General features: G+C 52.8%; 1 protein-coding gene across 1 annotated transcript; it reads right to left on the bottom strand.

Annotated features, from left to right (window-relative positions):
• Positions 1-210: 210 nt before the first annotated feature.
• LOC147080636 (uncharacterized) lies at positions 211-9789 on the bottom strand (the record flags this gene model as incomplete). The annotated part of the gene is made up of 13 exons (XM_085981143.1): positions 211-372; positions 532-580; positions 1389-1470; positions 1594-1678; positions 1721-1763; positions 2181-2247; positions 2626-2650; positions 2820-2904; positions 2986-3025; positions 3612-3654; positions 4299-4429; positions 5478-5558; positions 9659-9789. Coding segments are annotated over 13 exons (1024 nt in total), but the record flags the coding sequence as incomplete, so codon positions are not given.
• Positions 9790-24659: the final 14870 nt, after the last annotated feature.

Here is a 24659-nt window from a genome sequence, read left to right as displayed (position 1 = left end):
GTGTAACAGGCACGAGGGGCTAAATGGCCCCTTCCTGTTCCAGTGTAACAGGCTCGTGTGTCAGAATGGGCCTCCTCCTGTTCCTGTGTAACAACCTTGAGGTACTTAATGGGCTCCTCCTGATCCTGTGTAACAGGCTCGATGGGCTGAATGGGCCCCTCCTGTTCCTAATGTAACAGGCTCGAGGGGCTGAATGGCCTCCTCTTTTACCTATGTAAGAGGCTCGAGGGGCTGAATGGCCTCCTCCTGTTCCTGTGTAACAGGCTCCATGGGCTGAATGGCCTCCTCCTGTCCCTGTGTAACAGGCTCGATGGGCTGAATGGCCTCCTCCTGTTCCTGTGTAATAGGGTCGATGGGCGAAATGGCACCTTCCTGTTCCAGTGTAACAAGCTTGGGGGGCTGAATGGCCACTTCCTGTTCCAGTGTAACAGGCTCGAGGGGCTGAATGGGCCTCCGCCTGTTATCGTGCAACAGGATCAATGGGATGAATGGCCGCTTCCTGTTCCTGTGCAACAGGCTCGAGGGGCTGACAGGCCTCCTCCAGTTCCTGTGTAACAGGCTCGAAGTGCTGAAAGGCCTCCTGCAGTTCCTGTGTAACAGACTCAATGGGCTGAATGGGCCTCCTCCTGATCCTAAGGTAACAGGCTCGAGGGGCTGAATGGGCCTCCTCCATTTCCTAATGTAACAGGCTCTAGGGGTTGAATGGCCTCCTCCTGTTCCTGTGTAACAGGCTCGTGTGTCAGAATGGGCCTCCTCCTGTTCCTGTGTAACAACCTTGAGGTACTTAATGGGCTCCTCCTGGTCCTGTGTAACAGGCTCGATGGGCTGAATGGGCCCCTCCTGTTCCTAATGTAACAGGCTCGAGGGGCTGAATGGCCTCCTCTTTTACCTATGTAAGAGGCTCGAGGGGCTGAATGGCCTCCTCCTGTTCCTGTGTAACAGGCTCCATGGGCTGAATGGCCTCCTCCTGTCCCTGTGTAACAGGCTCGATGGGCTGAATGGCCTCCTCCTGTTCCTGTGTAATAGGGTCGATGGGCGAAATGGCACCTTCCTGTTCCTGTGCAACAGGCTCGAGGGGCTGACAGGACTCCTCCAGTTCCTGTGTAACAGGCTCGAAGTGCTGAACGGCCTCCTGCAGTTCCTGTGTAACAGACTCAATGGGCTGAATGGGCCTCCTCCTGATCCTAAGGTAACAGGCTCGAGGGGCTGAATGGGCCTCCTCCATTTCCTAATGTAACAGGCTCTAGGGGTTGAATGGCCTCCTCCTGTTCCTGTGTAACAGGCTCGCTGGGCTGAATGGCCTCTTTCTGTTCCTGTGTAACAGGCGCGAGGGGCTAAATGGCCCCTTCCTGTTCCTGTCTAACAGGCTCGATGGGCTGACTGGCCACCTCCTGATCCTGTGTAACAGGCTCGAGTGGCTGAATGGGCCTGCTCCCGTTCCTGTGTAACAGGCTCGAGGGGCTGAATGGCCTCCTCCAGTTCGTGTGTAACAGGCACTATCTGCTGAATGGCCTCCTCCTGTTCTTGTGTAACTGGCTCGAGGGGCTGAATGGCCTCCTGTTCCTGCGTAACCGGCTCGACGGACTGAATGACCTCCTCCTGTTCCTGCGTAACAGGCTCGAGGGGCTGAATGGCCTCCTCCTGTTACTGTGTAACAGGCTCGAGGTGCTGAATGGGCCTCCTCCTGTTCCTGTGTAACAGGCTCCAGGTGATGAATGACCTCCTCCTGTTCCTGTGTAACAGCCTCGAGGGGCTGAATGGGCCTCCTCCTGTTCCTAAAGTAACAGGCTCTAGGGGCTGAATGGGCCGTCTCCATATCGTGATGTAACAGGCTCTAGATGTTGAATGGCCTTCTCCTGCTCCTGTGTAACAGGCTCCATGGGCTGAATGGCCTCCTGTTCCTGTGTAACCGGCTCGAGGGACTTAATGGCCTCCTCCTGTTCCTATGTAACAGGCTCGATGGCCTAAATGGCCCCTTCCTGTTCCAATGTAACAGGCTCGATGGCCTAAATGGCCCCTTCCTGTTCCAGTGTAACTGGCTCGAGGGGCTGAATGGCCTCCTGTTCCTGTGTAACTGGCTCCAGGTGATGAATGGCCGCCTCCTGTTCCTGTGTAACTGGCTTGAGGGGCTGAGTGGCCTCCACCTTTTCCTGTGAAACAGGCTCGATGGGCTGAATGGCCTCCTCCTGTTACTGTGTAACAGGCTCGAGGTGCTGAATGGGCCTCCTCCTGTTCCTGTGTAACAGGCTCCAGGTGATGAATGGCCTCCTCCTTTTCATATGTAAAAGTCTCGAGTGGCTAAATGGCATCCTCCATTTCCTAATGTAACAGGGTCTTGGGGCTGAATGGCCTCCTCCTGTTCCTGTGTAACAGGCTCCATGGGCTGAATGGCCTCCTCCTGTCCCTGTGTAACAGGCTCGATGGGCTGAATGGCCTCCTCCTGTTCCTGTGTAATAGGGTCGATGGGCGAAATGGCACCTTCCTGTTCCTGTGCAACAGGCTCGAGGGGCTGACAGGACTCCTCCAGTTCCTGTGTAACAGGCTCGAAGTGCTGAACGGCCTCCTGCAGTTCCTGTGTAACAGACTCAATGGGCTGAATGGGCCTCCTCCTGATCCTAAGGTAACAGGCTCGAGGGGCTGAATGGGCCTCCTCCATTTCCTAATGTAACAGGCTCTAGGGGTTGAATGGCCTCCTCCTGTTCCTGTGTAACAGGCTCGCTGGGCTGAATGGCCTCTTTCTGTTCCTGTGTAACAGGCGCGAGGGGCTAAATGGCCCCTTCCTGTTCCTGTCTAACAGGCTCGATGGGCTGACTGGCCACCTCCTGATCCTGTGTAACAGGCTCGAGTGGCTGAATGGGCCTGCTCCCGTTCCTGTGTAACAGGCTCGAGGGGCTGAATGGCCTCCTCCAGTTCGTGTGTAACAGGCACTATCTGCTGAATGGCCTCCTCCTGTTCTTGTGTAACTGGCTCGAGGGGCTGAATGGCCTCCTGTTCCTGCGTAACCGGCTCGAGGGGCTGAATGGGCCTCCTCCTGTTCCTAAAGTAACAGGCTCTAGGGGCTGAATGGGCCGTCTCCATATCGTGATGTAACAGGCTCTAGATGTTGAATGGCCTTCTCCTGCTCCTGTGTAACAGGCTCCATGGGCTGAATGGCCTCCTGTTCCTGTGTAACCGGCTCGAGGGACTTAATGGCCTCCTCCTGTTCCTATGTAACAGGCTCGATGGCCTAAATGGCCCCTTCCTGTTCCAATGTAACAGGCTCGATGGCCTAAATGGCCCCTTCCTGTTCCAGTGTAACTGGCTCGAGGGGCTGAATGGCCTCCTGTTCCTGTGTAACTGGCTCCAGGTGATGAATGGCCGCCTCCTGTTCCTGTGTAACTGGCTTGAGGGGCTGAGTGGCCTCCACCTTTTCCTGTGAAACAGGCTCGATGGGCTCAATGGCCTCCTCCTGTTCTTGTGTAACAGGGTCCAGTTGATGAATGGCCTTCTGCTGTTCCTGTGTAACAGTCTCGAGGCGCTGAATGGCCTCCTCCTTTTCATATGTAAAAGTCTCGAGTGGCTAAATGGCATCCTCCATTTCCTAATGTAACAGGGTCTTGGGGTTGAATGGCCTCCTCCTGTTCCTGTGTAACAGCCTCGAGGGGCTGAATGGGCCTCCTCCTGTTCCTAAGGTAACAGGCTCTAGGGGCTGAATGGGCCGCCTCCATATCGTGATGTAACAGGCTCTAGATGTTGAATGGCCTTCTCCTGCTCCTGTGTAACAGGATCCACGGGCTGAATGGCCTCCTGTTCCTGTGTAACCGGCTCGAGGGACTGAATGGCCTCCTCCTGTTCCTGTGTAACAGGCTTGATGGCCTAAATGGCCCCTTCCTGTTCCAGTGTAACTGGCTCGAGGGGCTGAATGGCCTCCTGTTCCTGTCTAACAGGTTCGAGGGGCTGAATGGTGTATCGACTTGTATTGTGGGTTCAATGACGATACAACGATGAAAGAGAATGACATTTTAATCTAAAGTATTACAACTCAGTTAACAGCATTACAGGAGACACCATCTTAGAGATCCATCTAAAACGAAACTAAAACTAAACTGAACTGCCTCTCTCACATGCCCTCTGCTGGTCAGGCATAAATAATCAATACATGCAATTATGCTGGTAAGGCATCATAATCAAACAGGCAAATACCATCACTATTTGCTGATATCATTACAAATGGCCTTCTCCTGTTCCTGAGTAAGAGGCTCGAGTGGCTGAATGGTCTCCTCCTGTTCCTGTGTAACAGGTTCGAGGGGCTGAATGGCCTCTTCCTGTTCTTGTGTAATAGGCTCAATGGGCTGAATGGCCTCCTCCTGTTCCCGTGCAACAGCCTCGAGGGGCTGAATGGGCCTCCTCCTGTTCCTGTGTAAAAGGGTCGAGGGGCTGAATGGGCCGCCTCCATTTCCTGATGTATCAGGCTCTAGATGTTGAATGGCCTCCTCCTGTTCCTGTGTAACAGGCTCGAGGGGCTGAATGGGCCTCCTCCATTTCCTGTGTAACAGGCACAAGGGCCTGAATGGCCCTCTCCTGTTCCTGTGTGACAGGCTCAAGGGCCTGAATGGCCCTCTCCTGTTCCTGTGTGACAGGCTCAAGGGCCTGAATGGCATCCTGCTGTTCCTGTGTAACAGACTCGATGTGCTGAATGGCCTCCTCCTGTTCCAGTGCAACTGGCTTGAGGGGCTGAATGGCATCCTCCTTTTCCTGAGTAACAGCCTCGAAATGCTGAATGACCTCCTCCTGTTCCTGTGTAACAGGCTCGATGGGCTGAATGGCATTCTCCTGTTCCTATGTAACAGGCACGATGTGCTGAATGGCCTCCTCCTGTTCCTGTGTAACAGGCTTGATGGTCTAAATGGCCCCTTCCTGTTCCAGTGTAACTGGCTCGAGGGGTTGCATTGCCTCCTGTTCCTGTGTAACAGGCTCCAGGAGATGAATGGCCTTCTCCTGTTCCTGTGTAACTGGCTCGAGGGGCTGAATGGCCTCCTCCTGTTCCTGTGTAACAAGCTCGATGGGCTGAATGGCCACCTCCTGGTCCTATGTAACAGGCTCGTGTGGCTGAATGGCCTCCTCCTGATCCTGTTTAAGAGGCTCGAGGGGCTGAATGGCCTCCTCCTGTACCTGTGTAACGGGCTCGAGGGGCTGAATGGCCTCCTCCCGTTCCTGTGTAATAGGCTTGAGTGCCTGAATGGTCTCCTCCTGTTCCTGTGTAACAGGTTCGAGGGTCTGAATGGCCATCTCCTGTTCCTGTGTAAATGGTCAATGGGCTGAATGGCCTCCTCCTGTTCCCGTGTAACAGGCTCGAGGGGCTGACTGGCCTTCTCCTGTTCCTATGTAACAGGCATGAAGGGCTGAATGGCCTCCTCCTGTTCCTATGTAACAGGCATGAGGGGCTGAATGGCCTCCTCCTGTTCCTGTGTAACAGGCTTGATGGGCTGAATGGCCACCTCCTGATCCTGTGTAACAGGCTCGAGTGGCTGAATGGGCCTGCTCCTGTTCCTGTGTAACAGGCTCGAGGGGCTGAATGGCCTCCTCCAGTTCGTGTGTAACAGGCACTATCTGTTGAATGGCCTCCTCCTGTTCCTGTGTAGCTGGCTCGAGGGGCTGAATGGCCTCCTGTTCCTGCGTAACCGGCTCGATGGACTGAATGGCCTCCTCCTGTTCCCGTGTAACAGGCTCGAGGGGCTGAATGGCCTCCTCCTGTTCCCGTGTAACAGGCTCGAGGGGCTGAATGGCCTCCTCCTGTTACTGTGTAACAGGCTCGACGGGCTGAATGGGCCTCCTCCATTTCCTAATGTAACAGGCTCTAGGGGTTGAATGGCCTTGTGGCGACATGCCACCACTGGACATAATCCGCTCACGGCGGCACGGACAGTTTAAGCAGACGCCCCAGCCGAGGGCCCTTTCCTCCAGCAACTTGTTTCCCGCAGGGACAGGCTGCCGGGAGCACTTCCTGTCTGGGGAGTATTTAAGTGGTTGCGCAGGCTTTACCAGTTTCTCTTTGCCATGAGGTTGATTAAAGCAGTTGTGTTTCACCAACTCTGGTCTCGACTCCCACGTTTGCCGCGGTATCCCAACACTGGTGACCCCGACGCTCAGGACGAATCCTAAGCTAGCATGGCGGATACAAACGCAGTCATGGTTAAGCTACCGGACTTTTGGGAGAACCTGGCCGAGGCCTGGTTCGTTCAAGCCGAGTCCAGATTCCGGATGAAAAACATTACAGTCGACGCCACGAAGTACGACTACCTCGTTGCCTCTCTCACCTACGCCACAGTCCCCAAGGTTTGGGCAGCACTGCAGGATCCACCAGTGGAAGGCAAGTACGAACATCTGAAGGCTGCGCTCCTTAAAAATTTCAAGCGTCCTCTTACCAGCGCAACTGCCTTTCCCGTCCCGCCATCTACGCGAATCACCTCGCGGTCGACTACGCGCAACTAGCAGCAGCCCAGCTCACGGACCCAGACCTCCTCTCGGCGGCTTCCAGCCTGCCAGGGCTACGCCTAGCCAAGGTCGCGCACGGGCCCGAAGCCACGGCAGTCACTTGCGACGTCTCACTCGGCCAACCCAGGCCGGTCGTCCCTGCAACTTGGCGCCGCCGCATCTTCGACGCGCTACACGGGCTCTCCCATCCGGGTTCCCGCGCACCCGTCAAACTCCTCTCCCAGCGCTTCGTCTGGCGCGGCCTCAGCAAAGATGTTCGGACTTGGGCCACCTCCTGCCTCGCCTGCCAATGGGCTAAGATACAGCTGCACATAAAAGCACCCCTGGGAGACTTTGAGGTACCCAGCCGCCGCTTCGACCACGTACACATCGACATCGTCGGTCCTCTGCCGCCATCGCAAGGCCAAACTTATCTCCTCACGATGGTCGACCGCTACACACGCTGGCCTGAGGCAGTGCCGCTGACCTCCACAACCACAGCCGACATCGCCAGGGCGTTCGTTAACACCTGGGTCGCAAGGTTCAGCGTACCAGCCGACATAACCTCCGACAGAGGCACCCAGTTCACCTCCGAACTCTGGACGGCCACAGCACGCAACCTCGGGGTGACGCTCCACCGAACCACGGCGTACCACCCGCAGGCCAATGGGCTGTGTGAACGTTTCCACAGGTCTCTCAAGGCCTCACTCCGCGCCGGCCTGCAGGACAGTACCTGGACTGACCGCCTACCGTGGGTGCTACTAGGCCTACGCACCGCGGTCAAGGAAGACCTCCAGTCCTCGGCAGCGGAGTTAGTCTACGGACAACCGCTGCGCGTACCAGGCGAATTCCTCCCGGAGGCTACCACGCCTTGGTCGGCCGAACAGCAGCGGCTCAACTCTTTCTCTTCCGCTCAACAGTTCGCCCCACTTCTGGTCAACTGACACGGCGAACTCGCACCTCACGTCCCGCCAAACTTACAGCAGGCACGCTTCGTCTTCGTGCGACACGACGCGCACCGCGGACCCCTGCGACCCCCGTACGACGGACCGTACGAGGTACTACAAACCGGGGACAAGGCCTTCAAGCTGCGACTCGGTGACAGGGTCGACACAGTCTCCATCGACCGGCTCAAACCAGCACACACAGAACCAGGGGAACAGGTCCCCGTGGCCCGACCTCCAACTAGAGGCCGTCCCGCCAGCAAGCCAGCACAGCCGGCGGCGAACCGCCCGGCCCCACCAACTAGACCGGCGTCCACTCAGAGCCGCACCGGCAGAACCATTAGACCACCGTCACGACTCGTCCACTCCTCCTAAGCGGATTCTGGGGGGAGCTCTGTTGCGACACGCCACCACTGGACATATTCCGCTCACGGCGGCACGGACAGTTTAAGCAGACGCCCCCAGCCGGGGGCCCTTTCCTCCAGCAACTTGTTTCCCGCAGGGACAGGCTGCCGGGAGCATTTCCTGTCTGGGGAGTATTTAAGTGGTTGCGCGGGCTTTTCCAGTTTCTCTTTGCCATGAGGTTGATTAAAGCAGTTGTGTTTCACCAACTCTGGTCTCGACTCCCACGTTTGCCACGGTATCTCAACAGCCTCCTCCTTTTCCTGTGTTACAGGCTCCAGGTGATGAATGGCCCTCTCCTGTTCCTGTGTAACTGGCTCGAGGGGCTGAATGGCCCTCTCCTGTTCCTGTGTAACAGGCTCAAGGGTCTGAATGGCCTCCTCCTGTTCATGTGTAACAGGCTCAAGGGCCTGAATGGCATCCTCCTGTTCCTGTGTAACAGGTGCGAGGGGCTGAATGGCCTCCTCCTATTCCTGTGTAACAGGCTCGATGGTCTAAATGGCCCCTTCCTGTTCCAGTGTAACTGGCTCGAGGGATTGCATTGCCTCCTGTTCCTGTGTAACAGGCTCCAGGTGATGAATGGCCTTCTCCTGTTCCTTTGTAACTGGCTCGAGGGGCTGAGTGGCCTCCTCCTGTTCCTGTGTAACAAGCTCCATGGGCTGAATGGCCACCTCCTGGTCCTATGTAACAGGCTCGAGGGGCTGAATGGCCTCCTCCTGTACCTGTGTAACGGGCTCGAGGGGCTGAATGGCCTTCTCCTGTTCCGGTGTAAAAGGTCAATGGGCTGACTGGCCTCCTCCTGCTCCTGTGTAACAGGCTCGAGGGGCTGAATGGCATCCTCCTGCTCCTGTGTAACAGGCTCGATGGGCTGAGTGGCCTCCTTTTACCTATGTAACAGGCTCGAGGGGCTGAATGGCATCCTCCTCTTCCCGTATAACAGGCTCGAGGGGCTGAGTGGCCTCCTTTTACCTATGTAACAGGCTCGAGTGACTGTACTCCCTCCTCCTGTTCCTGTCTAACAGGCTCGATGGACTGACTGGCCTTCTCCTGTTCCTGTGTAACAGGCTCGATGGGCTGAATGGCCACCTCCTGATCCTGTGTAACAGGCTCGAGGGGCTGAATGGCCTCCTCCAGTTCGTGTGTAACAGGCACTATCTGCTGAATGGCCTCCTCCTGTTCCTGCGTAACTGGCTCGAGGGGCTGAATGGCCTCCTGTTCCTGCGTAACCGGCTCAACGGACTGAATGGCCTCCTCCTGTTCCTGTGTAACAGGCTCGAGAGGCTGAATATCCTCCTCCTGTTACTGTATAACAGGCTCGAGGGGCTGAATGGGCCTCCTCCTTTTCCTGTGGAACAGGCTCCAGGTGATGAATGGCCTCCTCCTCAAATCAAATCAAATCAACTTTTATTGTCATTGTTAGTGCACAAGTGCAGTACAACGAAATGTAGGCTTGCGGCTCCCGAGAGTGTACAATTTGGATTAGGACACTTAAACATTTCAACATACATTTGTACATATATATTAGCATAAATATGTTCCTGTGTAACAGCCTTGAGGGGCTGAATGAGCCTCCTCCTGTTCCTAAGGTAACAGGCTCTAGATGTTGAATGGCCTTCTCCTGCTCCTGTGTAACAGGCTCCATGGGCTGAATGGCCTCCTGTTCCTGTGTAACAGTCTCGATGGGCTGAATGGCCTCCTGCTGTTCCTGTGTAACAGGCTCGATGGTCTAAATGGCCCCTTCCTGTTCCAATGTAACTGGCTCGAGGGGCTGAATGGCCTCCTCCTGTTCCTGTGTAACAGGCTCGAGTGGCTGAATGGCCTCCTCCTGTTCCTGAGTAAGAGGCTCGAGTGGCTGAATGGTCTCCTCCTGTTCCTGTGTAACAGGTTCGAGGGGCTGAATGGCCTCTTCCTGTTCCTGTGTAATAGGCTCAATGGGCTGAATGGCCTCCTCCTGTTCCTGCGTAACAGTCCCGAGGGGCTGAATGGCCTCCTATTTTACCTATGTAACAGGCTTGAGGGGCTGTATTCCCTCCTCCATTTCCTAATGTAACAGGGTCTTGGGGTTGAATGGCCTCCTCCTGTTCCCGTGTAACAGCCTCGAGGGGCTGAATGGGCCTCCTCCTGTTCCTAAGGTAACAGCATCGAGGGGCTGAATGGGACTCCTCCTGTTCCTGTGTAACAGGCTCGAGGGGCTGAATGGGCCGCCTCCATTTCCTGATGTATCAGGCTCTAGATGTTGAATGGCCTCCTCCTGTTCCTGTGTAACAGGCTCCATGGGCTGAATGGTCTCCTCCTGTTCCTGTATAACAGGCTCGATGGGCTGAATGACCTCCTCCTGTTCCCGTGTAACAGGCTCGATGGGCTGAATGGCCTCCTCCTGTTCCTGTGTAACTGGCTCGAGGGGCTGAATGGCCTCCTCCTGTTTCTGTGTAACAGGCTCGAGGGGCTGAATAGCCTCCTCCTGTTACTGTGTAACAGGCTCGAGGGGCTGAATGGGCCTCCTCCTGTTCCTAAGGTAACAGGCTTGAGGGGCTGAATGGGCCTCCTCCATTTCCTAATTTAACAGGCTCTAGGGGTTGAATGGCCTCCTCCTTTTCCTGTGTAACAGGCTCCAGGTGATGAATGGCCTCCTCCTGTTCCTGTGTAACAGGCTCAAGGGCCTGAAAGGCATCCTGCTGTTCCTGTGTAACAGACTCGATGTGCTGAATGGCCTCCTCCTGTTCCTGTGCAACTGGCTCGAGGGGCTGAATGGCATCCTCCTTTTCCTGAGTAACAGCCTCGAAATGCTGAATGTCCTCCTCCTGTTCCTGTGTAACAGGCTCGATGGGCTGAATGGCCTTCTCCTGTTCCTATGTAACAGGCACGATGTGCTGAATGGCATCCTCCTGTTCCTGTGTAACAGGCTCCAGGTGCTGAATGGGCCGCCTCCATTTCCTAATGTAACAGGCTCTAGGGGTTGAATGGCCTCCTCCTTTTCCTGTGTAACAGGATCCATGGGCTGAATGGCCTCCTTTTATTCCTGTGTAACAGGCGCGAGGGGCTGAATGGCCTCCTCCTGTTCCAGTGTAACTGGCTCGAGGGGCTGAATGGCCTCTTCCTGTTCCTGTGTAATAGGCTCAATGGGCTGAATGGCCTCCTCCTGTTCCTGCGTAACAGTCCCGAGGGGCTGAATGGCCTCCTATTTTACCTATGTAACAGGCTTGTGGGGCTGTATTCCCTCCTCCATTTCCTAATGTAACAGGGTCTTGGGGTTGAATGGCCTCCTCCTGTTCCCGTGTAACAGCCTCGAGGGGCTGAATGGGCCTCCTCCTGTTCCTAAGGCAACAGGCTCTAGGGGCTGAATGGGCCGCCTCCATTTCCTGATGTAACAGGCTCTAGATGTTGAATGGCCTTCTCCTGTTCCTGTGTAACAGGCTCCATGGGCTGAATGGTCTCCTCCTTTTCCTGTGTAACAGGCTCGAGGGGCTGAATGGCATCCTCCTGTTCCTGTGTAACAGGCTCGAGGGGCTGATTGGCCTCCTCCTGTTCCCGTGTAACAGGCTCGATGGTCTGAATGGCCTCCTCCTTTTCCCGTGTAACAGTCTCGAGGGGCTGAGTGCCCTCCTCTTTTACCTATGTAACAGGCTCGAGTTACTGTATTCCCTCCTCCTGTTCCTCTGTAACAGGCTTGATGGACTGACTGGCCTTCTCCTGTTCCTATGTAACAGGCACGAGTGGCTGAATGGCCAGCTCCTGATCCTGTGCAACAGGCTCGAGTGGCTGAATGGGCCTGCCCCTGTTCCTGTGTAACAGGCTCGAGGGGCTGAATGGCCAACTCCAGTTCGTGTGTAACAGGCTCGATCTGCTGAATGGCCTCCTCCTGTTCCTGTGTAACTGGCTCGAGGGGCTGAATGGCCTCCTCCTGTTCCTGTGTGACAGTCTCGAGGCGCTGAATGGCCTTCTCCTTTGCATATGTTAACGGCTTCGAGTGGCTAAATGGCCTCCTCCATTTCCAAATGTAACAGGGTCCTGCGGTTGAATGGCCTCCTCCTGTTCCTAAGGTAACAGGCTCGAGCGGCTGAATGGCATCCTCCTGTTCCTGTGTAACAGGCTCGAGCGGCTGAATGGCCTCCTCCTGTTCCCGTGTAACAGGCTCGATGAGCTGAATGACCTCCTCCTGTTCCTGTGTAACTGGCTTTGAGGGGCTGAATGGCCTCCTCCTGTTCCTGTGTAACAGGCTCAAGGGACTGAATGGCCTCCTCGTGTTCTTGTGCATCTGGTTCGAGGGGCTGAATGGCCTCCTCCTGTTCCTGTGTAACCGACTCAATGGGCTGAATGGTCTCCTCCTGTTCTTGTGTAACAGGCTCGAGGGGCTGAATGGGCCTCCTGCTGATCCTGTGTAACAGGCTCGATGGGCTGAATGGGCCTTCTGCTGATCCTGTGTAACAGGCTCGATGGGCTGAATGGCCTTCTCCTGTTCCTGTGTAACAGGCTCGATGGTCTAAATGGCCCCTTCCTGTTCCTGTGTAACTGGCTCGAGGGGCTGAATGGCCTCCTGTTCCTATGTAACAGGCTCCAGGTGATGAATGGCCGCCTCCTGTTCCTGTGTAACTGGCTCGAGGGGCTGAGTGGCCTCCTCCTATTCCTGTGTAACAGGCTCCATGGGGTGAATGGCCTCCCTCTGTTCCTGTGTAACAGGCTCGAGGGGTTGAAAGGCCTCCTCCTGTTCCTGTGTAACAGGCTCGATGGGCTGAATGGCCTTCTCCTGTTCTATGTAACAGGCACGATGTGCTGAATGGCCTCCTCCTGTTCCTGTGTAACAGGCTCCAAGTGCTGAATGGGCCTCCTCCATTTCCTAATGTAACAGGCTCTATGGGTTGCATGGCCTCCTCCTTTTCCTGTGTAACAGGCTCGATGGGCTGAATGGCCTCCTTCTGTTCCTGTGTAACAGGCTCGATGGGCTGAATGGACTCCTCCTGTTCCTGTGTAACAGGCTCGATGGTCTAAATGGCCCCTTCCTGTTCCAATGTAACTGGCTCGAGGGGCTGAATGGCCTCCTGTTCCTGTGTAACAGGCTCGAGTGGCTGAATGGTCCCCTCCTGTTCCTGTGTAACAGGTTCGAGGGGCTGAATGGCCTCCTCCTGTTCCTTAGTAATAGGCTCGAGTGGCTGAATGGTCTCCTCCTGTTCCTGTGTAACAGGTTCGAGGGGCTGAATGGCCTCCTCCTGTTCCTTAGTAATAGGCTCGAGTGGCTGAATGGTCTCCTCCTGTTCCTGTGTAACAGGGTCTTGGGGTTGAATGGCCTCCTCCTGTTTCCGTGTAACAGCCTCAAGGGGCTGAATGGGCCTCCTCATGTTCCTAAGGTAACAGGCTCTAGGGGCTGAATGGGCCGCCTCCATTTCCTGATGTAACAGGCTCTAGATGTTGAATGGCCTTCTCCTGTTCCTGTGTAACAGCCTCGAGGGGCTGAATGGGCCTCCTCCTGTTCCTAAGGTAACAGGCTGAATGGTCTCCTCCTGTTCCTGTGTAACAGGCTCCATGGGCTGAATGGCCTCCTCCTGTTCCTGTGTAACAGGCTCGAGGGGCTGAATGGCATCCTCCTGTTCCTGTGTAACAGGCTCGAGCGGCTGAATGGCATCCTCCTCTTCCTGTGTAACAGGCTCGAGGGGCTGATTGGCCTCCTCCTGTTCCCGTGTAACAGGCTCGATGGGCTGAATGGCCTCCTCCTGTTCCCGTGTAACAGGCTTGAGGGGCAGAGTGGCCTCCTCTTTTACCTATGTAACAGGCTCGAGGGACTGTATTCCCTCCTCCTGTTCCTGTGTAACAGGCTTGATGGATTGACTGGCCTTCTCCTGTTCCTATGTAACAGGCACGAGGAGCTGAATGGCCACCTCCTGATCCTGTGAAACAGGCTCGAGTAGCTGAATGGGCCTGCTCCTGTTCCTGTGTAACAGGCTCGAGGGGCTAAATGCCACCTCCAGTTCGTGTGTAACAGGCTCGATCTGCTGAATGGCCTCCTCCTGTTCCAGTGTAGCTGGCTCGAGGGGCTGAATGGCCTCCTGTTCCTGTGTAACAGGCTCCAGGTGATGAATGGCCTTCTCCTGTTCCTGTGTAACTGGCTCGAGGGGCTGAATGGCCTCCTGTTCCTGTGTAACAGTCTCGAGGTGCTGAATGGCCTTCTCCTTTGCATATGTTAAAGGCTTCGAGTGGCTAAATGGCCTCCTCCATTTCCTAATGTAACAGGGTCTTGGGGTTGAATGGCCTCCTCCTGTTCCTGTGTAACAGCCTCGAGGATCTGAATGGGCCTCCTCCTGTTCCTAAGGTAACAGGCTCTAGGTGTTGAATGGTCTTCTGCTGCTCCTGTGTAACCGGCTCGAGAGACTGAATGGCCTCATCCTGTTCCTGTGTAACAGGCTCGATGGTCTACATGACCCCTTCCTGTTCCAGTGTAACTGGCTCGAGGGGCTGAATGGCCTCCTGTTCCTGTGTAACCTGCTCCAGGTGATGAATGGCCGCCTCCTGTTCCTGTGTAACTTGCTCGAGGGGCTGAATGGCCTCCTCCTGTTCCCGTGTAACAGGCTTGAGGGGCTGAGTGGCCTCCTCTTTTACCTATGTAACAGGCTCGAGGGACTGTATTCCCTCCTCCTGTTCCTGCGTAACAGGCTTGATGGATTGACTGGCCTTCTCCTGTTCCTATGTAACAGGCACGAGGAGCTGAATGGCCACCTCCTGATCCTCTGAAACAGGCTCGAGTAGCTGAATGGGCCTGCTCCTGTTCCTGTGTAACAGGCTCGAGGGGCTAAATGGCCTCCTGTTCCTGTGTAACAGGCTCCAGGTGATGAATGGCCTTCTCCTGTTCCTGTGTAACTGGCTCGAGGGGCTGAGTGGCCTCCTGTTTTTCCTGTGTACCAGGCTCGATGGGCTGAATGGCCTCCTCCTGTTCCTATGTAACAGGCTCAATGGTCTAAATGGCCCCTTCCTGTTCCAGTGTACCTGGCTCGAGGGGCTGAATGGCCTCCTGTTCCTGTGTAACAGTCTCGAGGTGCTGAATGGCCCCTTCCTGTTCCTAAGGTAACAGGCTCTAGGTGTTGAATGGTCTTCTGCTGCTCCTGTGTAACAGGCTCCATGGGCTGAATGGCATCCTCCTGTTCCTGTGTAACAGACTCGAGCTGCTGAATGGCATCCTCCTGTTCTTGTGTAACAGGCTCGATGGGCTGAATGGGCTCCTCCTGTTCCTGTGTAACAGGCTCCAGGTGATGAATGGCCTCCTGTTCTTGTGTAACAGGCTGAATGGGCTGAATGGGCCTTCTGCTGATCCTGTGTAACAGGCTCGAGGGGCTAAATGGGCCTCCGCCTGTTCCTAAGGTAACAGGCTCGAGGGGCTGAATGGACTTCCTCCATTTCCTAAAGTAACAGGCTCTAGGGGTTGAATGGCCTCCTCCTTTTCCTGTGTAACAGGCTCCAGGGGCTGAGTAGTGTTGTGTATGTACCTTTAAGGGAATAACTGGTCTTAGACTGCAGTACCGGCAGTGACCACCCCTGTATGAAAGGCCCTAGCAGGCTTCTGTAGTTTCAGTTTCAAACTGCCTCTTGTTCAGTAAAGTACCTGTTAAACTGTCCTCCCGAAGTCCGTGTATTATTGAGGCGCGGACTTTACAGTGGCGACGAGTAAGTTCGAACTCACCTGCAGTGTGGCATCATCTCACGGGGATCTCGCCTGAAAGGAAGGTCCTGGAAGGTCGTAGTCTGAGCAACGGGCGTTGACCGAGGGCAACCGCCCAAAGAATCCATTGGTGTTTGGAGAATTGTGGGAGAGACTGTGGTTCCAGCGAATCGTGCTGGTAGCAGGTAGCACGCTGACCCTTCCGGACTGCGGCGGGCTCAAGCTCGATCGAGCGGCTCTACAAATCGGGCCGCGCAGCGTCGCCGGGAAAAGAAAACAGGAGAGAGGGTGGAGCGCACAGGGCGCGGTCAGTGCTCGAGAACAGGACAGCAGAGAGAAACTAAACGGGGGGGAATGAAAGCGAGACGCGCCGAAGCTGCGGGTCGCCGCCATTACCCCGTAGAACGCTAGGAGCAGCGTGGCAGTAAGGGGAAGAAGCAAAAGCGCGGGAGGCCTCATTTTATCCCGTTGGGGAAGAAGCAAAAGCGCGGGAGGCGCCATTTTATTCCATTGGGGAAGAAACAAAAGCGCGGGAGGCGCCGTTTTAAATCGCCCAAGATGCCGAAAAGTGGCAGTATCACTGCTTTCGACAACGAGGTAGAAGACTGGACCACGTATGTGGAAAGAATCGAAGTGTACTGCAAGGCAAATGAGGTGGCCGATGGAATGAGGGCGTCGGTATTATTAAATCTGATGGGTGCGAATACGTACGGCCTATTGCGGAATTTAATTACCCCAGCTAAACCCATGGAGAAAAGTTTTGAGGAGATTGTTCATATCTTACAGGAACACCTAAGCCCTACACCACTGCTGATAGCAGAAAGATTCAAGTTCCATAAAAGAAACCAGCACAAAGATGAGAGCAATGCTGACTATCTTACGGAACTACGCAAGTTATCGAAGCACTGCCAGTTCGGAGCAGGACTGGCAGACACCTTACGGGATAAGTTTGTCTGCGGGCTCCAGAGTGAAGGAACCCAGAAACGACTACATTCAAAAAAGGACCTGACGCTAGAACAGGCTTACAGCGTGGCAGTATCCTATGAAGCAGCAGCACGGGGAGCTGCGGAAATACAACAGAAACCACAAGAATACAGCGCTAACGAAATGGCGTATGGAGCCGAAAAGTGCTATCGCTGCGGCAGAACAACCCATGAGCAGAAGGACTGCTGGTTTAAAGACAAAATATGCAGGCAATGCAGGAAGATGGGACATATAGCAAGAGTCTGCAGGTCGGGAAAGAAGACCAACACGACAAGAACTACTAAGGAACAGTACAGGAAAGTAAAGAAACTGACAAATAGTAGTTCAGAAGATCAGGAGAGTGATAAGGACTCCGGGAGCAGGCGACTAAGTTGTTTAAAGTTACACAACGTGATCGCAAAAGAAGATCACCGAACCATTTGGGTCACCCTCATGATAGCAGGGTCCCCAGTGAAGATGGAATTGGACACAGGATCAGCCCTAACTGTCATGAATCGAGGAGACTATGAGCGGCTATTCTCACACATACCCTTAAAGGACACGTCCATTGTATTGAAGACATACACGGGGCAAAAGGTCTACCCCAGAGGAAAAATAAGGGTGCCAGTTGAATATAACGGAACGGAAACACAGAAACTATATTTGTATATACTACGAGATGGAGGACCACCATTATTGGGACGTGAATGAATCCGAGGACTACAATTGGATTGGCATTTCATTCTGGCACTAACTGTGACTGACAAAAAAGATGATGACGTCGCACCTGGATGTCTGTCACAAATTCTATCTGACGCGGAAGAGGTGTTCCAACAAGGACTTGGGACTCTAAAAGGAGTAAAGGCAACCATAAAGATTGAGGATAACGCAACCCCAAAATTTTTCAAGGCCAGACCGGTGCCACACGCGATACGCCCAGCTGTGGAAGCTGAACTGTAGAGTCTGGAGCGTTCGGGGGTGCTGTCTAAGGTGGACTGGAGCGAGTGGGCCACACCCATCGTTCCTGTATTGAAGAAAGCATTGAGCAGCACGCCTGGGGAGCCAAGGAAAGTTCGCATCTGTGGGGACTTCAAGGTGACTGTGAATCCAGTCCTGCACACAGTACAGTATCCGCTTCCGCGGATAGAAGGTATTTTCGCCTCACTATCTGGAGGGAAAAGTTTTACAAAGATTGGCCTGGCTCAAGCGTATCTACAAATGGAGGTGGAAGAAGCATCTAGGAAATACCTCACGATAAACACTCACAAAGGCCTTTACCAGTACAATCGGCTGGTATTTGGGGTAGCTTCGGCCCCGGCTATGTGGCAGAGGGCAATGGAACAAGTCCTGCAAGGGATCCCGGGGACCCAGTGTTATTTGGACGACATCCTGGTTACGGGCGAAAATGACAATGAACACCTTGCCAACCTGGAACAGGTGCTCACGAGATTGCAGGAATATGGGCTACGAGCCAACCGTCCCAAATGTGAGTTCTTCAGGAGACAAATCTCGTATTGTGGCCACATGATTGATGAGGAAGGGTTGCATAAGTCGCCGGACAAGATTGAGGCTGTAGTCAAGGCTCCAGCACCAGAAAATGTGTCGCAACTGAGGTCGTTCCTCGGGTTAGTGAACTACTACCATAAGTTCTTGCCGAATTTATCTACAATTCTGCACCCACTGAACGCCCTCCTTCAAACTGGTGAAACATGGAAATGGAGTGATGAGTGTAAGCGTGCCTTTCAGGAATGTAAATGCCAAATCACTTCAAAAGAAGTATTGGCCCACTACAGCCCAACACTACCGATTCGGTTGGCATGTGATGCGTCACCTTACGGCATTGGAGCAGTGCTGTCACACAAATTCCGTGACGGTTCAGAGAGGCCAATAGCCTTTGCATCGCGCTCGCTAACCTCAGCCGAGCGTAACTACGCCCAGATTGACAGGGCGGCCCTCAGCCTGGTGTGGGGGGTGAAGAAGCTCAATCACTATCTGCACAGGCAGAAATTCACCCTACTGACTGATCATCAACCCCTGGTCTCAATTTTTAACCCAAAGAAGGGCGTTCCGGTGATGACGGCGCAACGGCTGCAAAGATGGTCACTTTTTCTAGGGGCACATCAGTATGACATAGAGTACAAAGGTACGAAACAACATGGAAACGCTGATGGGCTGTCGCGCCTACCGTTGCCTACGGCAGAAGAAGCACCTGCAGTGGACCCGGTGGAGATATTCCATGCGACCATAGTCGAATGTTTACCTGTTACAAATGCAAGTATTGAGAAGGAAACCCGAAATGACCTAACACTCTCTCGGGTCTATGATTTGACGGTGAAGGGATGGCCAGCATATGGCGACTCACTGTTGCCAGCATTCTCGCCAAGGAGGGAACAGCTGTCAGTGTGCCGGGTGTTGTGTATGTAATATGTGTGCTACTTTGAACCTATGGACAGGACTGCACTACTTGTTGGGCGTAGTGATACGCAGTACCACTCCTGGCCATAGGGGTATAAATAGTACTGTGGTACTGATCCCCCTCAGTTCCCGCCTGTGGGCATGAAGTAAAGACCTACGTGCAGTCCCTACCTCCAACCAGTAAAGGCCTGTTTGAGTTATACGTTTAAGTCTTTGTGTTAATTGTTCAATACAATACACATACTTAACACTGGCGACGAGTCAGGCTCTTACCCTGCGGCAGTTATTCCAGGCGGCTTCGTCCAAAGACAGGACGTTGAAGAGAGGTTTCAATCCTCAACACCCCACTCAAAACTGAAGGGCAGCAGAAATCCTGACAGCTTCCAGCGACTGGAATGAACAGGCATTAGGACCCTGAAGCCTCCATCAGCTTGTGAACCGGAGTAAAGACAGGACTGGGGAAGAGAGAGAGGTAGGGCGATAGCGATCGGCAGATAAGGGCCGGGCCGCTTTGAAGTGAGGGGCGCAGCCGGGCCAGCGATCGGGACCAAAGATAAGAGCCGCACTCGGACTGAAAGGCGCGGCGGCTGCAGAAGCTCAAGGTGCGAGAGTCGCGGTGCACAGCGCGGGCTATCGATCGCGGCGAAGATAAGGGCCGCACTCGAGGGCTGAAGGGAGACGGCGTCGGGGGACGGGTGAAGACCGCCAAGCGCGGGAAAACCGCCATTTTGTGGGCGGAGGACGACGGCAAGAGCGGGAAGCCGCCATCTTTGATAACAAGTAAAGAAAAGAAAATCTGAGAAATTGCAAATCTACAATGCCTAAACACGGGAATATTAGCACCTTTGATAGTGACCTCGAAGATTGGGCCATATATGTTGAAAGAGTAAAAAATTATTGTAAGGCCAATAAAATTCGTGACCAAGATAAAGCTCTAACATTATTAAATTTAATGGGTGCGAAGACGTACGGGCAATTGAAACACCTGTTATCACCAGATGAACCGGCGGATAAGACGTTCGATGAGATTGTTACTGTCCTGAAAGATCATCTAAACCCCACGCCGCTGATGCTAGCGGAACGATTTAAATTTTACGACAGAAGGCAGCTACAGCATGAAAGCAATGCTGAATATTTGCTGGAATTGCGTAAATTAGCGAAATATTGCCAGTTTGGAACGGGATTGACAGATGCACTACGAGACAAATTTGTGTGTGGTTTATTTAAACAGGATACACAAAAGCGACTGCTCGAGGAGAATGAGCTGACGCTTGAGAAGGCGGTCACTATGGCAGCAGCACACGAAGCCGCAGCGAGAGGCACGGCAGTAATGCAGCTACGGTCACCGGAGCTCAGTGCACACAAATTGGGTGTGAGTTCTGGCAAATGTTATCGTTGTGGAAAGACAACGCATGATCAGAACCAGTGTTGGTTTAAAAACCAAGAATGTAGAACTTGTGGTAGGCTTGGACATATAGCTAGAGTATGCAGGTCAGGGAAGAAGACCAGCAACAAGAAGTCACCGCAAGGAAAATACGCAAAGGTACACAAGGTGACCGAACAGGAGTCCGATTCAGACGCTAGCAGTAATGAACTGGCTAGCTTAAGCTGTAATGAACTGGCTAGCTTAAGAGTACTCAACGCTGGTAAGGGTGCAGACCTCCAGACAATTTGGGTCACTCTTCAGATAGAAGGAGTCCAAGTAAAACTGGAATTGGACACTGGATCGGCATTGACGGTCATAAATAAGAAAGATTACGGAAAGTTATTCCAACATATTCCCCTACAGGATACGGGGATTATATTGAAAACATACACGGGGCAAAGAGTGTACCCCATCGGGAAAATAGAGGTTGCAGTGGCCCACAAGGGCGAAGACAGTCAAATAATGGACTTATATGTGATATCTGAAGGAGGTCCTCCACTACTAGGACGGGAGTGGATTAGGAAAATGAATATGGACTGGCATTTCCTACAAACAATAACGAGTGAGAACTCGGTGAAGATAGTCGGCCCAGACTCTGGAACGGATGATGGTAAGCCCAACTCAGGTGCAAAAGACAAAGTTTCAGCACAGAATTCCACTGAGCAACAACAACATAGTTTAACTGTGGATTCTGAGTCTGGCAAGTCTACTGATGTGCCCATTTCTGAGGGACACCGGGCTCGAACTCAACTCCATTTCAAACTACAACAGCAATTAGAACAAATGCTTCGCCGTTTTGAGCAAGAGTTGAATGCAACGAAAGAGTTCTTTGATATAGAGTTGGAGAATCTGGAAAGACAACAGAAGCAGCTGATGGAGAAAATGGAGCAGGAGCACACAAAACGTCTGATGTCAGAGGAGTTAACGGTCAGCCAACTCCTGCATATGCTGAAGGACAGGACTCTGAAATGGGAAAAACTTGAACATGAACTTCAATATTCAAACGAAAGGGGTTCGGAGCTCTCAAAGGTTATTGGAAGAGCTGAGGTGGCAACACAGACTGAGATGACTGCAACAGAGCAGCCCTTGGATGCCAAAAGTACGCTGACTCACGTCAACGTAGAACAACAGACCGCTGAAACAGCTGCTCCGGTAGAGGGATTGCATAGTCCGATCAATCAATCTCCAAAGGAAGTTGAAGTATTAAAATCACAAATGAGGTCACTAGTAAACGACTTGCTGAAAGCCCAGAAAAAGCTGGATGCAGAGGTACACATGAAGAAGTCTCTTCAGGAAAGATGTCTGGATTTGGAACAAGAGCTGGCTAACGTCCAGCTAGGTATGGAGGAAATAGACGACCCTCTCACTGGTCTAGCTCAGGACGACACCGAATATTACGATGTCCTGTCCTGCCCAGCTTGTAACTTCGACTCCCAAAGTGCAGAAATCATGGAGGAGCACCAAAAGTCTACGGAACATCGGGAGAAGCTGGCTCTACGACGGAAACAGGAGGAAGAGAAGGAGGAACTGCGCATGCAGCTGGCAGCTGTGGCAGCTGACAATGGAGCCCAGAGAGTCTCCAAGAAGCAGAAAAGGAAAAGTAAAAACAGAAGATGACCCATCTGAACCATTATCACCTCTACCAGATCACACACGTGGTCCCTCCGAACGGAGCCAATTCAGTTCGGAAGTTCAAACTGTTAAATCCATGGAAGGACTATTGAATGAGTCACTCCAGCAACGTGAACCGACTACACCACAGAGATTGAATCTGTGAACTGTTTTCCGCAGAGACTGAATCTGTGATCTGTTTTGACATGAAGTTATCTATGTATCTATGTTATTCTGTTATGTAAACCTGAAGTTATATATGTATATATGTTATTACGTTATGTTAAATGGGGAGATGACTGTAAAGCTAGGAAGGGAGGAATGTTGTGTATGTAATATGTGTGCTACTTTGAACCTATGGACAGGACTGCACTACTTGTTGGGCGTAGTGATACGCAGTACCACTCCTGGCCATAGGGGTATAAATAGTACTGTGGTACTGATCCCCCTCAGTTCCCGCCTGTGGGCATGAAGTAAAGACCTACGTGCAGTCCCTACCTCCAACCAGTAAAGGCCTGTTTGAGTTATACGTTTAAGTCTTTGTGTTAATTGTTCAATACAATACACATACCTAACACCGGGGAACCTTGATGTGTGGATCCCGAGTGGTAATTCCACCCAAGTTGAGAGATAGAGTACTCAATGAGCTTTACGAGGGTCATCTGGGAGGGGTAAAAATGAAGAGCCTAGCCAGGGCGTTTGTGTGGTGGCCGGGAATCGATAAAGAAATCGAGGATATGACCAAGAGATGCATAGGTTGCCAGAAGGTCCAAAACGCTCCACCACATGCCCCGCTACATCCATGGGAGTGGCCCTCATCTCCATGGCAACGAGTACATATTGATTTTGCTGGTCCATTTATGGACTCAATGTTTCTAATCGCTGTGGATGCTCATTCGAAATGGCCAGAGGTCATTAAAATGTCCTCCACAACCACGGAGAAAACTATTGCAGTCCCAAAGACCACCTTCGCCAGGAATGGGTTGCCAGAACAGATTTTCTCCGACAATGGGCCACAGTTTGTGTCTGAGGATTCCCGGAGGTTCCTGAAGAACAATGGGGTGAAACATTACACATCTGCCCCATATCATCCAGCCACAAATGGATTGGCTGAGAGGTTTGTTCAGACCTTTAAAAAGGCCATAAAGGCAATGTATAATGACAACATACCACTGCAACACAAGGTGGATAACAACCTGTGACACATGCAGTAACCAACCAAACTCCAGCCGTACTGTTTTTCAACCGGAGACTAAGGTGTCGCTTGGATTTGCTCAAACCAAACATAAGACGAGATGTTGAGGATAAGCAGTTCCAGCACATAAATGAGAAGCCAACCAGTAGCTTCAAGATAGGGCAACCAGTCTTGGCCCACGACTACCGAACAGAAAAATGGCAGCCAGGCACGATATGCACACAGCAGGGACCACTAATGTACACAGTGGATGTTGGAGAGAGCATCATGAGACGCCATGCTGACCAGATTCTAGAGTCACAGGAACAAGCCAAACCTGTACCACAAGTATGTGCACCTGGTAATGAGCCCGAAGTACAGATTGCGTCTACCTCAGAAGCAGGGGTATTGGAAGCTGACGAACCAACCAATGACAATGAGCCAGAATTGACTCCACCGCCAGAACAGGATACTCGAGAAAGGCGCTATCCAGTCCGGATCAGGAAGCCTCCTCAAAGACTGAACTTATAAATGACTATTTCAGTTGATATATATATTACTGAGAAAATTGTAATTGTAATTAGTTATTATTTAGTTGTTAAATGAATGTTATGTACTGTTTATCTAAAAGGGGAGGAATTGTTGTGTATGTACCTTTAAGGGAATAACTGGTCTTAGACTGCAGTACCGGCAGTGACCACCCCTGTATAAAGGCCCTAGCAGGCTTCTGTAGTTTCAGTTTCAAGCTGCCTCTTGTTCAGTAAAGTACCTGTTAAACTGTACTCCCGAAGTCTGTGTATTATTGAGGCGCGGACTTTACAAGTAGCCTCCTCCTGTTCCTGTGTGACAGGCTCAAGGGCCTGAATGGCATCCTCCTGTTCCTGTGTAACAGGCTCAAGGGCCTGAATGGCATCCTGCTGTTCCTGTGCAACTGGCTCGAGGGGCTGAATGGCCTCCTCCTTTTCCTGAGTAAAAGCCTCGAAATGCTGAATGGCCTCTGTTGTGTATGCACCTTTAAGAGAATAACTGGTCTCAGACTGCAATACCGGCAGTGACCACCCCTGTATAAAAGGCGCTCGTGAGCCGCTGTGTTTTTAGTTTCACTATTGACTTCCACCAGTAAAGACTTATTTTGTTCCACTCCTGCTGTCCGTGTCTCAATCATTCACGGACCTAATACTGGCGACGAGTAAGAAACGAACTTATCTGCAACTCGGCAGCACCTCAGATGACATTATTGAAGGTCGAAGCCAGAAGAAATAAAAAAATAAAATCCAAAGAAACTCGAGAAACGGGCGTCGACCGTGGGCAACCGCCCTCCAAATCGTCGGATTGAAAACTTGCAGGAGAGACTGTCAAGAGCCAGGCTTGGTTCCCCGGTCTGTGGTTTCCCAACTAATCGGGCTGGTGGCAGGTAGTGCACTGATCCTTCCTGGGCTGCGGCGGGCTAGAGCTCGATCGGGTGGCTTTTCAACGGGGCCGGGCAGCGAGTCGGGAAGCAAAGAGAGAGAGAGAGGGTGGAGCACACAGGGCGCATCCGGTGCTTCGAAGCCGGGCAGCGTTCGGACCTAAGAAGAGAGAGGGAAGTGTCCCAGAGGGTCCGCTCCACGACGGGAAAATAATAAAGAA

The sequence above is a fragment of the Somniosus microcephalus genome, unplaced genomic scaffold (genome assembly GCF_052327205.1).
Source record: "Somniosus microcephalus isolate GS21.2 unplaced genomic scaffold, FLI_Smic_1.0 scaffold1359, whole genome shotgun sequence".
In the NCBI taxonomy this organism is placed as follows: Eukaryota; Metazoa; Chordata; class Chondrichthyes; order Squaliformes; family Somniosidae; genus Somniosus; species Somniosus microcephalus.
This window is presented reverse-complemented; position numbering and strand designations above follow the sequence as displayed.